Below are 12,768 nucleotides of genomic sequence, written 5' to 3' on the forward strand. Positions count from 1 at the left end.
CTGGGCTACAAAATATTGAAAAAAATACAAACAATTTTACAATTCTTTTAACAATAGGCAAATGCCATTGTTTTGATTGGTCAGATATTTGCTCATCAGGAGCCAAACTTTGAAAAACTTGACCACGATTCAAATAAATACTAGCCGCAATGTGAAGGCTTGCATTATGCAGCTACATGCTTGAATAAAATTAATTTTGTGTGAATAATTTAAAGTTAAAGTAATACTTAACCTTTTCTTTTACATCAGTTTAGACGTTAAAGCAGGAGTGTCAGACTCAATCTGTCTCAATTCTGAATTTGGGTCTAACCTAAGGGTCTAACAGAGTCAATATTTCCCATAAACTGTCAACCTCATTTTCACCAGCAATGAATTATAGAGAGAAAACTTAACATTGATGATAAATGATTTTGGGACTAAAAACGGTCTTAAAAATTAAAAATAATAACTTTAACAGTTAAAAACTGGATGAAATTCAAAATCATGAGCTGTAAATGTCAAAATATGACATAATATTCAAAATCACGAGTTTCAAAAGTCAAAAGAAAAGATAAATATGTAAAATTTTGAATTTAAAAATTATGAAATTAAGGTTAAGTTTAAGTCAAAGTTAGTTTTACATTTTTACACTGGAGGAAATCTGCAGACCTCATACTAGTGGGCCAGTTCTAACAAGAATATGTTATGATCTGGTGGGCCGGGTATAGCTGTGCCACGGGCCGGATTTGGCCCCTGGACTTTGAGTTTGACATGATCCACACTCGCTGCCACATTACTCTTCAACCCGTTATAAACTACTGCTAACTGCTGTAGCGGGGGTCAACAACTGCTTTAGGCCCATGGTGCGTAGAAGACACCAGTGCTCTACTGATCCCATAGCTGAAGAGGTCTGAACTCCCACTGGCATAAATTGAAGCACAACACCTGAGCATTGGGAGCTTCATCATGGGTTTCCATGGCCGAGCAGCTGCATGCAAGCCTCACATCAGCAAGTCCAATGGGGTTAGGGTTAGCACTCTGACACTGGACTGTGGAGCAGTGGAAGTGTGTTTTGTGGAGTCTTGTCCCGGTCTCAGTTAGCCGGGAGAACCTTACCTTCCTGACCACATTGTGCCAACTGTGAAGTTTAGTGGAGGTTTCCAGAGTGTGGACTCAGCCCCTTATCTCCACTGAAGGCCTGTCTTAATGCTTCAACATACCAAGACATTTTGGACAATCTATGCTTCCAGCTTTGTGGCACCAGTTTGGGAAAGACCTTTCTCTATTCCAACATGACTGTGCCCCAGTGCAGACACTAAGGACTGTAAAACCTCAACCCCACTGAGCACCTTTTGGGATGAACTGGAAGGAGATAGTGAGCCAGGCCTTCTAGTCCAACATCAGTGCCTGACTTTATAAAGGCTCTACTGAATAAATGGGCACAAATTCCCACAGAAACACTCCAAAATGTTGTGGAAAGAACGTCATTACTGTCCCTGTTGGTGTGATGGTCAGGCGGCCAGATACTTTTATCCATATAGTGTATATAATCAAAACGTTGCCTGTTTTCAGAACATGGCTAACATTAGCATTGCCAGCACCACTACACTTCAGTCCTCTTTGCAGGTTAGGATCCACTTTTCCTGCTGAATATCTTCACTCAGTTTATCACTTATATAAGTATAAGCTGACAAAGCCTATGTTCAACTTTATCCCCATTTTCTAGACGATAACAGTGCTGAACTGTGCTTTCTTTTGAGATCCTATCAGTGCTACCAGTTGACTGTTTTTATCTGACTGTTGAGTATAGTGGGAACAAGGCAGTAGCCGGTAAGCTCAGCCACAGAGGTACAACCGGGACAGGTGGCTGTGTTACAGATTAGACAGAGCATTTGACCAGGATTGTGGGCCTGAACTGATGCCAACCACCGGGGGATCATTCTTGAACCATTTAGCCTGCTAATCATGCACATCCCTAGGTACACAACAACAATGTGAGAATGCCTCACTCTACCCAACAGAATGAAAACATTACCTAGCAGATATCTTTTTTTTATTCTGCACAGGTTTTAGATGTTGTCTGTGGAATTTAAATTTAGGTGACAAACTTAAAACCTTTTACACAGTGGCTGAACTGCAGAGAGATAAATAGGTATTACATGTTTCAGTGGACGTGCACAGGACAGCCCTATTTGGTCAGTTTGTTAAGCTTCTCACTAATATTTACAGTTTCACTCTAAACTGCAGCTTCATACTAAAATCCAGAGGAGGAGTGTGTTTGTTTTGTGCTGGAGATGAATGCTAAGAGTGAATGGAGGCTAAAACTTTGTCCTATGAATATAAAATAGAAAAATTTATATCAGTGTTTGACTTTGGTATTGATTTTTTTAAAGGGCACACAGCAGATCAACCTAAGGTCAAAGGTCATGCATTCAAGCTTTAAAGCTTTCAACTCCACTCTACCATGTCAGATTTTCTGTAATGATAATAAATGTGCATTTTTGGCCCAGGGCTGATGTGGATGAGAGAAAAAGACGATGAAATAATCTGCTTTGAAACACAAAAATCAATAAAAATATTGACTAATACAAATATAAAATGAATATTTATCCTCCCTGCATTTAATGTCTGCAAGAAAAATCCTCCTGGTCCACCCCAACACCACACACGACACTGGTCATCAGAATATATGTCCTGTTGTGAGATTATTATTTTACTTTATTTGTAAAAATACTACGAAGGTCCAAAGAGGACACATTTTATTTTCCTGTGTTTTTCCGTGACAAAGAGTCAATTTGACTGATTTAAGGAGATCTGGATTTCATATTCTTATCTTGAGATATTAATGCCACTAATCTTATGATAACCACTGAGTTTCAGTAGTTTTCGTAAGATCTCCAAAATTTTACTTTGCAGTGTTATCCAAAGACAAATAAGTCAAAATTCAGATAGAGAAACCAAATTTTTCATGCTATCCAAAAAAGAAAATGCATGTTTTTAGGGCTTTGATAGAAAATTGCATTAGTATAACAAACTTTCTGTTGAACCCCAATTCCCAAAAAGTTGGGACACTGTGTATAAAATAGATTCAAACAGAATTTATGATTGACAAATCTAATATTTTATGCACAATAGACCATAAACAGGCTCAGCCTTAGAGATAGGGTGAGGAGCTCAGACATCCGGAAGGATCTCGAAGTAGAGCCGCTGCTCCTTCACGTGGAATGGAGCCAGTTCAGGCGGTTGATAAGGATGCCTCCTGGGCGCCTTCCTCAGGAGGTCTTCCGAGCATGTCCTATTGGGAGAAGACCCAGCACTCGCTGAAGGGATTATATATTCTATCAGGCCTGGGAGTGCCTTGGAATCCCTCAGGAGGAACTTGAAGGTGGTACAGAGGAGAGGGATGTCTGGGTTGACCTGCCTCGCCTGCTGCCACCACAACCCGACCCCTGACAAGTGGAAGAAAATGGATGGATGGATAGACCATAAACAACATGTCAGATGTTGAAACTGAGACATTTTACCATTTCATAGAAAATGCCCACGGCATAGGAACTAATGCAACCCCATACCATCAGAGATGCAGGTGTTTGAACTGAGCACTGATAACAAGCTGGATGGCCCCTGTCCTCTTTAGTCCACAGGACACGGCATCTGTAGTTTCCAGAATTAATTCAGATTTTGATTAACATGACCACAGAACAGTTTTCCGTTTTGCCTCAGTCCATCCTAAATGAGCTTTATATTTTTACTGTTTCTGGATCCTATTAACAGATGGGTTCTTCTTTGCATGAAAGAGCTTCAACGTGCAACTGTTACTGAGCCCATGCAGTGATTTCCAGTACAAAATCATGCCTGTTTTAATGCAGTGCTGCCTGAGGGCCCAGAGATCAGGGCTGCCAATATTGACCTTTGGCCTTGTCCCTTGTGCACAGAGATTTCTGCTGAATCTATGAATCTTTTGATGATATTATGGACTATAGATGGCAGAATATTTAAAGCCTTTACAATTTTATGTTAATGAAAATTTTCGGTTAGTGTAGTGAAAGCCATACCAACCATCAAACAGCTTTATCTGAATGATATATATGATGTTTAGGTGTTTTACACTGTCGGTTTCTCTGCAGGTATCTCTGGATCAGTACCACACGGAGGAGGAGATCTATCAGATGTCTCTGCAGAGAGAACCTCGTAAAACAGCGGTGAGCATTATGCACACTTTGAGTCCTGCACTGATGTGTTCTCAAATGTCCCGTTTTTGTCAGGTATATGTCCCCCTCTCTGCTCCTGTCAGGATATGAAGCATGGCACTGCTTTTCTATTCTCTTCAGACTTGTCACTCTACTTTATGAGGCTGCTGACTGTTAACTTTATTAATTTCAGAGAGCTTAAGTGTTGCATGATGATCCACTTGATGCTGTTTCATCACTTAAGTATTAAACTATGTGGGAAACAATGAATCAGATGTTTAGATGTCTTACACTTCCTCTAATAGACTCCCTCACTGCTTTGTATTGAGTGCTGTTGAAAAAGAATGCCATGAATGCATATCGGAAATCTTTGTTTTCCTCCTCTCGTGACATTTTGATCGGCTGTAGTGACCCTTGACAGCCGCTCTGTGCTGCAGCTGTCTTTTCTCTCTCTGTGAAATGACAGCCTCAGCTCCCCTGCGTTGATATTGATCTCACGCTCTTTGGTTCTATCACCGGTTGTAGCAGAACTCCAGCCCCGCCCCCGCGCCCGAACCCAAGCCCACCATGATCGACGAGTGGGCGTCGTCGGTGAAGCCCAACGCTGACCCGACGGTCATCAAGAAGCACATCGAGAAGATGGTGGAGGTGAGTTTCTCAGCCTCACACACCCCCCCCTCTCACAGTGCTAATTATAACCTGTGGGCTCCAAAGGGATGGCAGTTGAAGGGTGAATTATCTGTTATCTGCACCACCGCCAACTTGACACGATAAGTGAGAAGGGCTCTTGGCTCTTTGCTGAATGGCTAGTAATCTTTCACCATAATTACCCAGGCTGAGAAGGTCATTCAACAGCTTTGTAGCTGTGTTTTTTGGTGATTTTCTTACATTTTTTCCCTTTAGGATTGAAAGGAGATTGTGGTTCCCTGTGATGTGAAAATCCTCGTATTCAACTTAGAGCTGGCAAATGAAAAATAACAATCAATCACAATTATTTAATACATGTAATAGCAATCAGAATCAATTTTTTACCCTTACAACATATCTTGAAGTCCATGTTGACAATGTGAAGCAATTCTTAACAGTTCCTTGGTTTGTTCATCAAAATAAGTCAATGAGATGTGTATTATAATGTTAAATCAAAAATATATTGTTAAAATGAAAGCTACATTTCTAGTGTGCATTGAAACCATGACTCGGAGACAGATTCAAAGTGTTAATTCTATTAAATGCAATGTTTAACACTTTAATGCACTGAGGAATATGCAGGAGCGCATGTACAAAATGACTCATTGACATTCAGTGATCCCCAGTTATTGTCTAGTTTTACCTTTTCGTTTATTTCGTAAATCAATCTGTAAATATGATGTGGCTTTTTTGGCAAAGAAGTTACAAAGAAACTGTTTAATGTCAAACTGAAAACAGATTATAAAGTAATGTTAATTAAATGAAATATGTAAAGGATATAAGTGTAAATATTCACTCCTTAAAAGTGACTGACCTAATTCTACAAAGGTCCAGACAAATGTTGCAAGAAGTTTCACAGTTAGTGAAATGGGGCTCACCTGAGTTGTATAAAGACACCTGTGTCTGGAAGGTTCAGTCGCTGGTTAATCAGTATTCCTGGCTACCATTTCACCATGAGGACAAAATAACACTCCAAGCAACACAGAGAAAAGGTTATTGAAGGTTATGAAGGATGACATGAGCAGAGGACCTGTGAGGGTCCCGACTAGATGCTGATGAACTGAATGGAGGTGGCTGGGGTGGAGGAGGGTTGCACCATCCACACTGAAACGACAGCTGACTGTGGAAGAGGGGACGACATATTTATCATATGACAGGTGCATGATGATTGGTCAAATAAGGTTGTGGCAGAATCTGATTAGCTTAGTGCTCAAGAGGGTGAATGCCCATATTTAGCTGACCACCAGAGTGTGAGGAGAGAAAGAATGGAAGAAGGTAGAGATGAACGAGTGGTGACTAATGAATGAGGCGGTCACTGGTTGGTTTTGGGACTTTGCTCTCAATACTGACACAAAAGTATCACCATAAATGGACTGGGTTTAAGAGTCTGTCTCAGAAACAGCTCAAATTGTTGAAATTCTTTGATAACATTGAGAAATGTTGATAACACAGGTAGGGTAGGTTCAAGATATAGTCAGGGCTATTCAATTACAAATTCAATGGGGCCAAATTTTAAATCAAGAATGTAGCCAGGCCAGACATGTTCGGCACCCAGTAAGTAGCTGGTAATGTCAAAATTCTAAACTGCACAGATCAATTCGATAAAAAAATGCACTTTTTATTCATAGTTTCCCTTTTAAATTAGCCAACATGACAAAAGCACAAAAAGTGCATAACAACACAACAACAGAGCTGAATTTGAACATAACCTGAGGTAGTAGAAATGTTTGTTTCACTTGAATAAAAATAAAATCAATAAAATGAAAGAATAAAATGAATTTCTGTAAATAATGTTTTTGGTCACATCCTACCCAGGCATATCTTTGAGTACATAAAAACTAAATTTGCATAGTTGTAGCTACAGTTGAAAAGGAAATATTTTATACTTGGTATTTTGGAGCTACTTCTGTCTGCATCGATAGCCACGCTTCAAAACAACTCAGTGCATTGTAGGTAGACTGTTGCTAGGCTACGCGGAGTGTAGGCTGGGCCACTTAGGGGTTGGTTCTGGGCCACATGTGGCCCCCGGGCCGCTAATTGAATAGGACTTGGCTAAGTCCTGTATGAAGCCTTCTCCCATTTAGCTTAAAGCATCGCAGTGAATAGTCAAAATATATGCAAGCTTCTCTTTTCCAGGAACAAAACCAAGGGAATACAATGATAACTGGAATCTGAATATCAGAAGACAAATACCCAATAGTGCATGTTCATTGGCTCCTAACAAAGCAACTTAACTCAAATTATAATATAAAAATATTTCAGCAAGTCTCTGGGCCAGATGTAACTTACGAAAATAAATATGTGCTTACTTTAGTAGCAAAAGCCATTCTTTTACCACAAATCATACATCTGTATTTATTCTATGCTGTTTAACCACACAGTAATCCACCAATTCATTGTTTCAATGTGTCTGTAGAAATCTACCTAACTATAATGTGTGTAATATGGAGCTTTTTGGGACTTTTTCCTGGGCTTGGGCCTTGCTTTTGGGGCCAGGAGTTCTTTCAGATAATCAATTATTTGCTCTAGCCTCTTATTTACATTTAAAATACACTACTTAATCATTGAAAGTAATTCCACGTGAAAAACTCATATTTAATGCACACCTTTAATGACTAAATTCTGAGACCCCAAGGCCCCAGGCAAATACCTGCTTTTGCCTTATGATAAAACCATCTATGAATAAAGACAGGCTAAAAACAGCCTCATTATAAAATGTATGATTTATAGTTATTATACACAGGAGTTCAGTGATTTGCATTTGTATCCTAATCTAAGCTGCAAACGAAGAAAATGTTTACAGAAATGAATGTTAGATTTAAATTGAATAAATCATGTAAAATGCATGTTGTTACACTTGACTTGAAATTATGCCTCAAATCAAAATGCATCCAATATCTCAGCTAGTGACAAGCCAAGACAAAAACAAAAAGCCTGTGGAAACTGAGTAATAATACAATATTTACACATTAAAGTCATGACTTTTATAGCTAACCTTCACATCCCTCTTCCCAGTCGGTCTTCAGAAACTTCGACACAGACGGTGACGGGAACATCTCCAGGGACGAGTTTGAAGCGATCAGGAACAACTTCCCTTACCTCAGCAAGTTTGGAGAGCTGGACAAGAACCAGTGAGCATGTGCACATTTATTCACCGATGTGTCAAACTCACTCCAAACTGACCTGACGAGTGTCTATCTGTGATTTCTCTCTCCTCTCAGAGACGGGCAGATCAGCAGAGAAGAGATGATCGACTACTTCATGAAAGCCAGCTCTCTGCTGAACTGCAAGATGGGTTTCATTCATACTTTCACTGAGGCCACCTACGTCAAGCCCACGTTCTGCGAGCACTGCGCCGGCTTCGTGAGTACTCGATTATGAACACTGATCCTGTTTTAATTTTGAGTATCACTTCAGTGTTTTCACATCACACCCATGAATATTCATGCTTACTGTACTGCACGGCTTTGTAAGCCATGGAGAGCTACATAATAACCCTGCAGCTTTGTATGTAGAATGTCAAAAGCACTAAGAACATTGGGTTTGATCTGGACATTTCTAAACCAATAGAACTGGACACAAACAGTCTGCGTTTGTGCAGGTAGTTTATAGCAAGTCATACAGCAGTATCTTGGCTTTTCACACCTGAAGAGTGAAGATGTCTATTTACAGCTGTGGGTTAGAAGTGTTAACCACTGTATTATGCCTTTAGTTAATGAAACATTACTACGTGGCTGTCAGAAGCATAATAATACCATTGTGTGGACCAATATGCAGTGCTGGGAGGAAGTACCCCCCACCCCACCCCTTTTTTTTCATATTTGTCACACTAAAATGTTTCTACTATGATTGGCGGCATGTCGATCTGTCTGTCTGTGTTGATTTGCATGCCACACCATTGCTTGGATTGTCCTTGATACCTCTCAGAAGACTTCTTGGGTGTACTGTCTCGAAACTGGTGCTATAGAAATATCATTAATATGTACAGACTTCTATAAAATCCAAAGTTGTGTGTTGTTACGGAACTTCCCCTGTATAACACATACGCTCATCATGCATTCAATTCACCTCTGGTGCTTGGACTCAATTGGATATCTTCCATTAGTAGGAATTCAGTAAGGGTTGCTCTTAATTTCTGAGTCAGAATTCGAAGTTTAGGACGCATTTGGAAGACGATTCAAACTGGCACCTCAGAATTTCTGAGTTCCAAGATTCGATTGAACACACAATGATTGAAAACATGATGAAAACTACACCGGGCTCATTTCTCTGGTTTTTCTTTATAACTGAGAGGGAAAGTGACAGAGCTGGAAACCAACTGAACTTGGTTGAAACACGCTCACAGGGAAACATATTTGGCATGGATGTGATGATACACCTCCTCCATGATCCCTGATTAAAGTGAGCTCTCTTTAAAACACTTCTCATATTAAGCAAGATAACACAGTAGATGTGTCACATGTTGGTGTGAGAAATCACTGTTTATTTGCCCTCATTTGTCAGTTGACAAATGAGTGAGTGAACTCATCTGCAACGGTAGATTCAAAGGTCTTTGCTTTAAGAAATGCATCACAAACAGATGTTTATTTTCTGTTGTAAACAAAAAGGTTTCAGGTTTATTTACATTCAAAGATACAAGAGGAAACAAGATTGTGGCTTTAGACATGTGGCCACAAATTTAACAAAGCAACACATATTTACAGAAGTTTTTCAGCCAAGGCCCCAGGTTCAGGTCGGCTTTCTTATTGTTCCGGAGGGGAAATTTTTATTTCAAACACAGGCTTTACACATCATAAATAACACTTTATATCACCTGCTTTAGTGGCCAACAACAACAACACACTGGTTAAGCCAGGTCAGTGTCTCCTACAGCCACAGAGATGTAAAAGGAAGCCCACCACTGCTCCTGAATGTTTCATTTCACTTTAAAAAACTCACAGACAACTCAGAAGACCAGTCTAAAGTCATCTAAACCTTAAATGAACAAGCATTTACCTTTTTACTGTCCCGTTATTGCCTTTTCAATCCGCAAAAAGTTCCTTTTTTGAGATTTTAGTGCTGCCTTAATTAGCAATAATCTGCAATTGGGATTATACTAGACAATATTAGGATTGGATATAACACATGAAAGGGTATCATCAGTCTACTTGCTTAGCTGTCAAAGAAACTGCTGAGAGTAGTGATAGTTTTGAAGAGCTTTGACTGCACATAAGGGGGGATAAAGGGGAGAGTTCCTTGGTGCCCTGCCCAGTAGGGGGGCAGTGGAGGTCAGCAAAATCCTGGTCCATTGTAACGTTAAGCTGTGGTGAACATATTTTGTCTTTAACCCAAACAATAACTACTCTTATCTTATGGTTTTTTGTTTATAAATGTTGTATAGTAGTATAGCCTTTGTCAAGAGGTAAACCCCTTTTATAAAAGAAATATCTTTTTGGGTAATGATAACGTGTACTAAACCATTAGAAAAATGATGACACGAAAAAGGTCGAAAAAAACTGAAAACTGAGGTGGAAAAATAATGAAATAGTTGTGAAATTACTCAAAAATGGGCAACAACTGGCTAAGATGGGTCAGAAGTGTTAAAAATGGGCAAAATTTGATTTCTTACCGTCGTTTCAAGAGAATCACTTATGAGTTTGAGATGCAGCCTGACTGGCTGGCAAAAGCACCCACCTCGAGTTGATAATTTTAGTAAGAAGTTTCAATATCAGACAAAGATAAGTAGAATATGTAAGAATAGCAGTTTTTAAATGTGGACTTCATTTATTAGGGGGAAAAGCCATCCAAACCTACCTAGACCCATGTGGAAAGTTATTGCCCCCCCTTGTTAAATCATGAATTTACTCTGACTTACTCCATGTTTTGGAAAGCTGAGTTCAGTTTCACTAGCCACATTCAGGTCTGATCACTACCAGACTTTCTGAATCACAGAATCTCTTAAATAGAACCGGTCTGACAAAGTGAAGTAGGCTTGAAGATCTCAGAAAGTAACACATCATGGTGTCATCTAAAGAAATTCAAGAACAGATGACAAACAAAGTCCGTCAGTCAGTCTGGAAAGGGTTACAACGCCGTTTCTCTGTCTCTGAGACTCAAACAAACCATGCTGAGAGCCATTATCCACAAATGGAGAAAACTTTGACCAATATTGAACCTCCAAGAGCGCATCCAAGAGGTCCCAAAAGATCTCAGACCAACATCTAATGACCTGCAGGCCTCATTTTACTCAGTTAAGGTCAGAGTTCATGATTGAACAATAAGAAAAAAGACTAGACAAAGATGGCACCCATGGGAGATTTCCAAGGCCAAAATCACTGCAGACCAAAAAGAGCACAAAGACTTGTCTCACATTTAACTAAAGACACCCTGATGATCCCCAAGACTTTTGGGTAAATATTCTGCAGACTGTTGAGAAGAACTTTTGGAAGGTGTGCATCCTGTTTCATCTGGAGTGAAATCAACGCAGCATTTCATCAAAAGAACATCAGACCAATCATGAAATATGTTGATGGTCTGTGCCTGCTTTGCTGCTTCAGGACCTGGACCACTTGCCATAATTGAAGGAACCATGAATTCTGTCAGAGGAGGACAGTGGAACAGAGGCTCAAACCTTTGGCCCTTTAAATGCCTTTTTATTATCATACTAAGCCAAATTCCAATGGTTTAAAGAAGTCATTTTAAATACTAAATTGGCTGAAAGATTTTTAAACCCTTCAGGCAAAAGGTTTTTAACAAATATTGATTTGTGTTTGCATAGAAATTTCCAGATGTATTGATTTTTGTAGAGACCCAATCACTGGCTCATGTTATAGTTTATCTTTTAAAGGTCTAAGGTCAGATGTTCTCCACATTAAAGCAGCCGTACTGACTGTCCACACCTCATTATTAGTCCCGGCAGCCCGTGATAGGCTCTTCTCTCTGAGGCTCCTCCTGTCAGGTCAGGGCAGCACCAATTACTCTGAGCTACAGCCGCACGCTGCTAAAGATGCACTCTGGGAAATATGGAAGGACGGTAATTGGCTGAGATGATAACCATCCACCGTGGCTGTGTTACATCTTTGTGTGTTTATGTGAGTGTGTTTTCTGGCCCTTAACATTCCCCAAAGTCCCTGAAGGAGGCCTCTGTTATATAGACACAGACAGTGAGTCAGCACTCAGCTGTAATGAGAACAGGAACAGGCTCCTCATATCCAGCTGAACGCTGAGATGACAACACATTTAGGACTGTATATCATCTAGAAAGAGAAGCTAGAGTAGGGCCGGGATACGGGCCAAGTTTGAAGATATATCAGTACAGACCCACTGACAGCTGCTTGAAGGTATACCTGTTCAACTGCCCATTAACACAAATATCTAATCAGCCAATCACACAGCATTAACCAATGCATTTAAGAATGTGGATGTGGTCGAGATGATCTGCTAAAGTAAAAACATAACATCAGAATGAGGAATAAAGGTCGTTTAAGTGTGCCAAAATGTCATGTTTACACCAAATTCTGACCCTGATGTTCCAATGTCGCCACAGAAATCAAGACTCATCAGACTTGGCAGTGTTTTCCCAGTAGTCTATTGTGAAATTTTAGTGAGCCGTGTAAAAATGTCACCCCAGTTTCCTGTTCTCAGCTAACAGGAGTGGCACACAGCAACAAATGGATATTAGAGTCATTGTTGCTTTTCTACCAGTTTGAACCAGTCTGGTCATTCCCCCCTGACCTCTGCCATCATTTTAGCCAAAAGAACTGCTGCTCACTGGAGATTTTCTCCTTACCGAGCCATTCTCTGTTAGTTATAGACATGCTTCAGCATCCCAGTAGATCAGCAGTTTATTAAGTACTGAGACCAGCCCATCTTTGACCAACAACCATGGCCCACTAAAAGTCACTTATATCCCTTTTTTATTCATTCTGATGCC

General features: G+C 40.0%; 1 protein-coding gene across 2 annotated transcripts in view; it reads left to right on the forward strand.

Moving 5' to 3' along the window:
• Nucleotides 1-12,768, forward strand: part of LOC121504388 (RAS guanyl-releasing protein 2-like) — a 106,824-nt gene that overhangs the window by 68,492 nt on the left and 25,564 nt on the right. Inside the window, exons 10-13 of one of the 2 annotated variants that reach the window (XM_041779101.1) lie at nt 4,107-4,181; nt 4,695-4,817; nt 7,872-7,987; nt 8,078-8,219. In XM_041779101.1, the coding sequence (XP_041635035.1) occupies nt 4,107-4,181; nt 4,695-4,817; nt 7,872-7,987; nt 8,078-8,219 (456 nt within the window). The remainder of the gene's footprint in view (nt 1-4,106; nt 4,182-4,694; nt 4,818-7,871; nt 7,988-8,077; nt 8,220-12,768) is intronic. The other variant, XM_041779102.1, reaches the window with a different exon arrangement.

The sequence above is a fragment of the Cheilinus undulatus genome, linkage group 22, assembly GCF_018320785.1.
Source record: "Cheilinus undulatus linkage group 22, ASM1832078v1, whole genome shotgun sequence".
NCBI classification, from domain to species: Eukaryota; Metazoa; Chordata; class Actinopteri; order Labriformes; family Labridae; genus Cheilinus; species Cheilinus undulatus.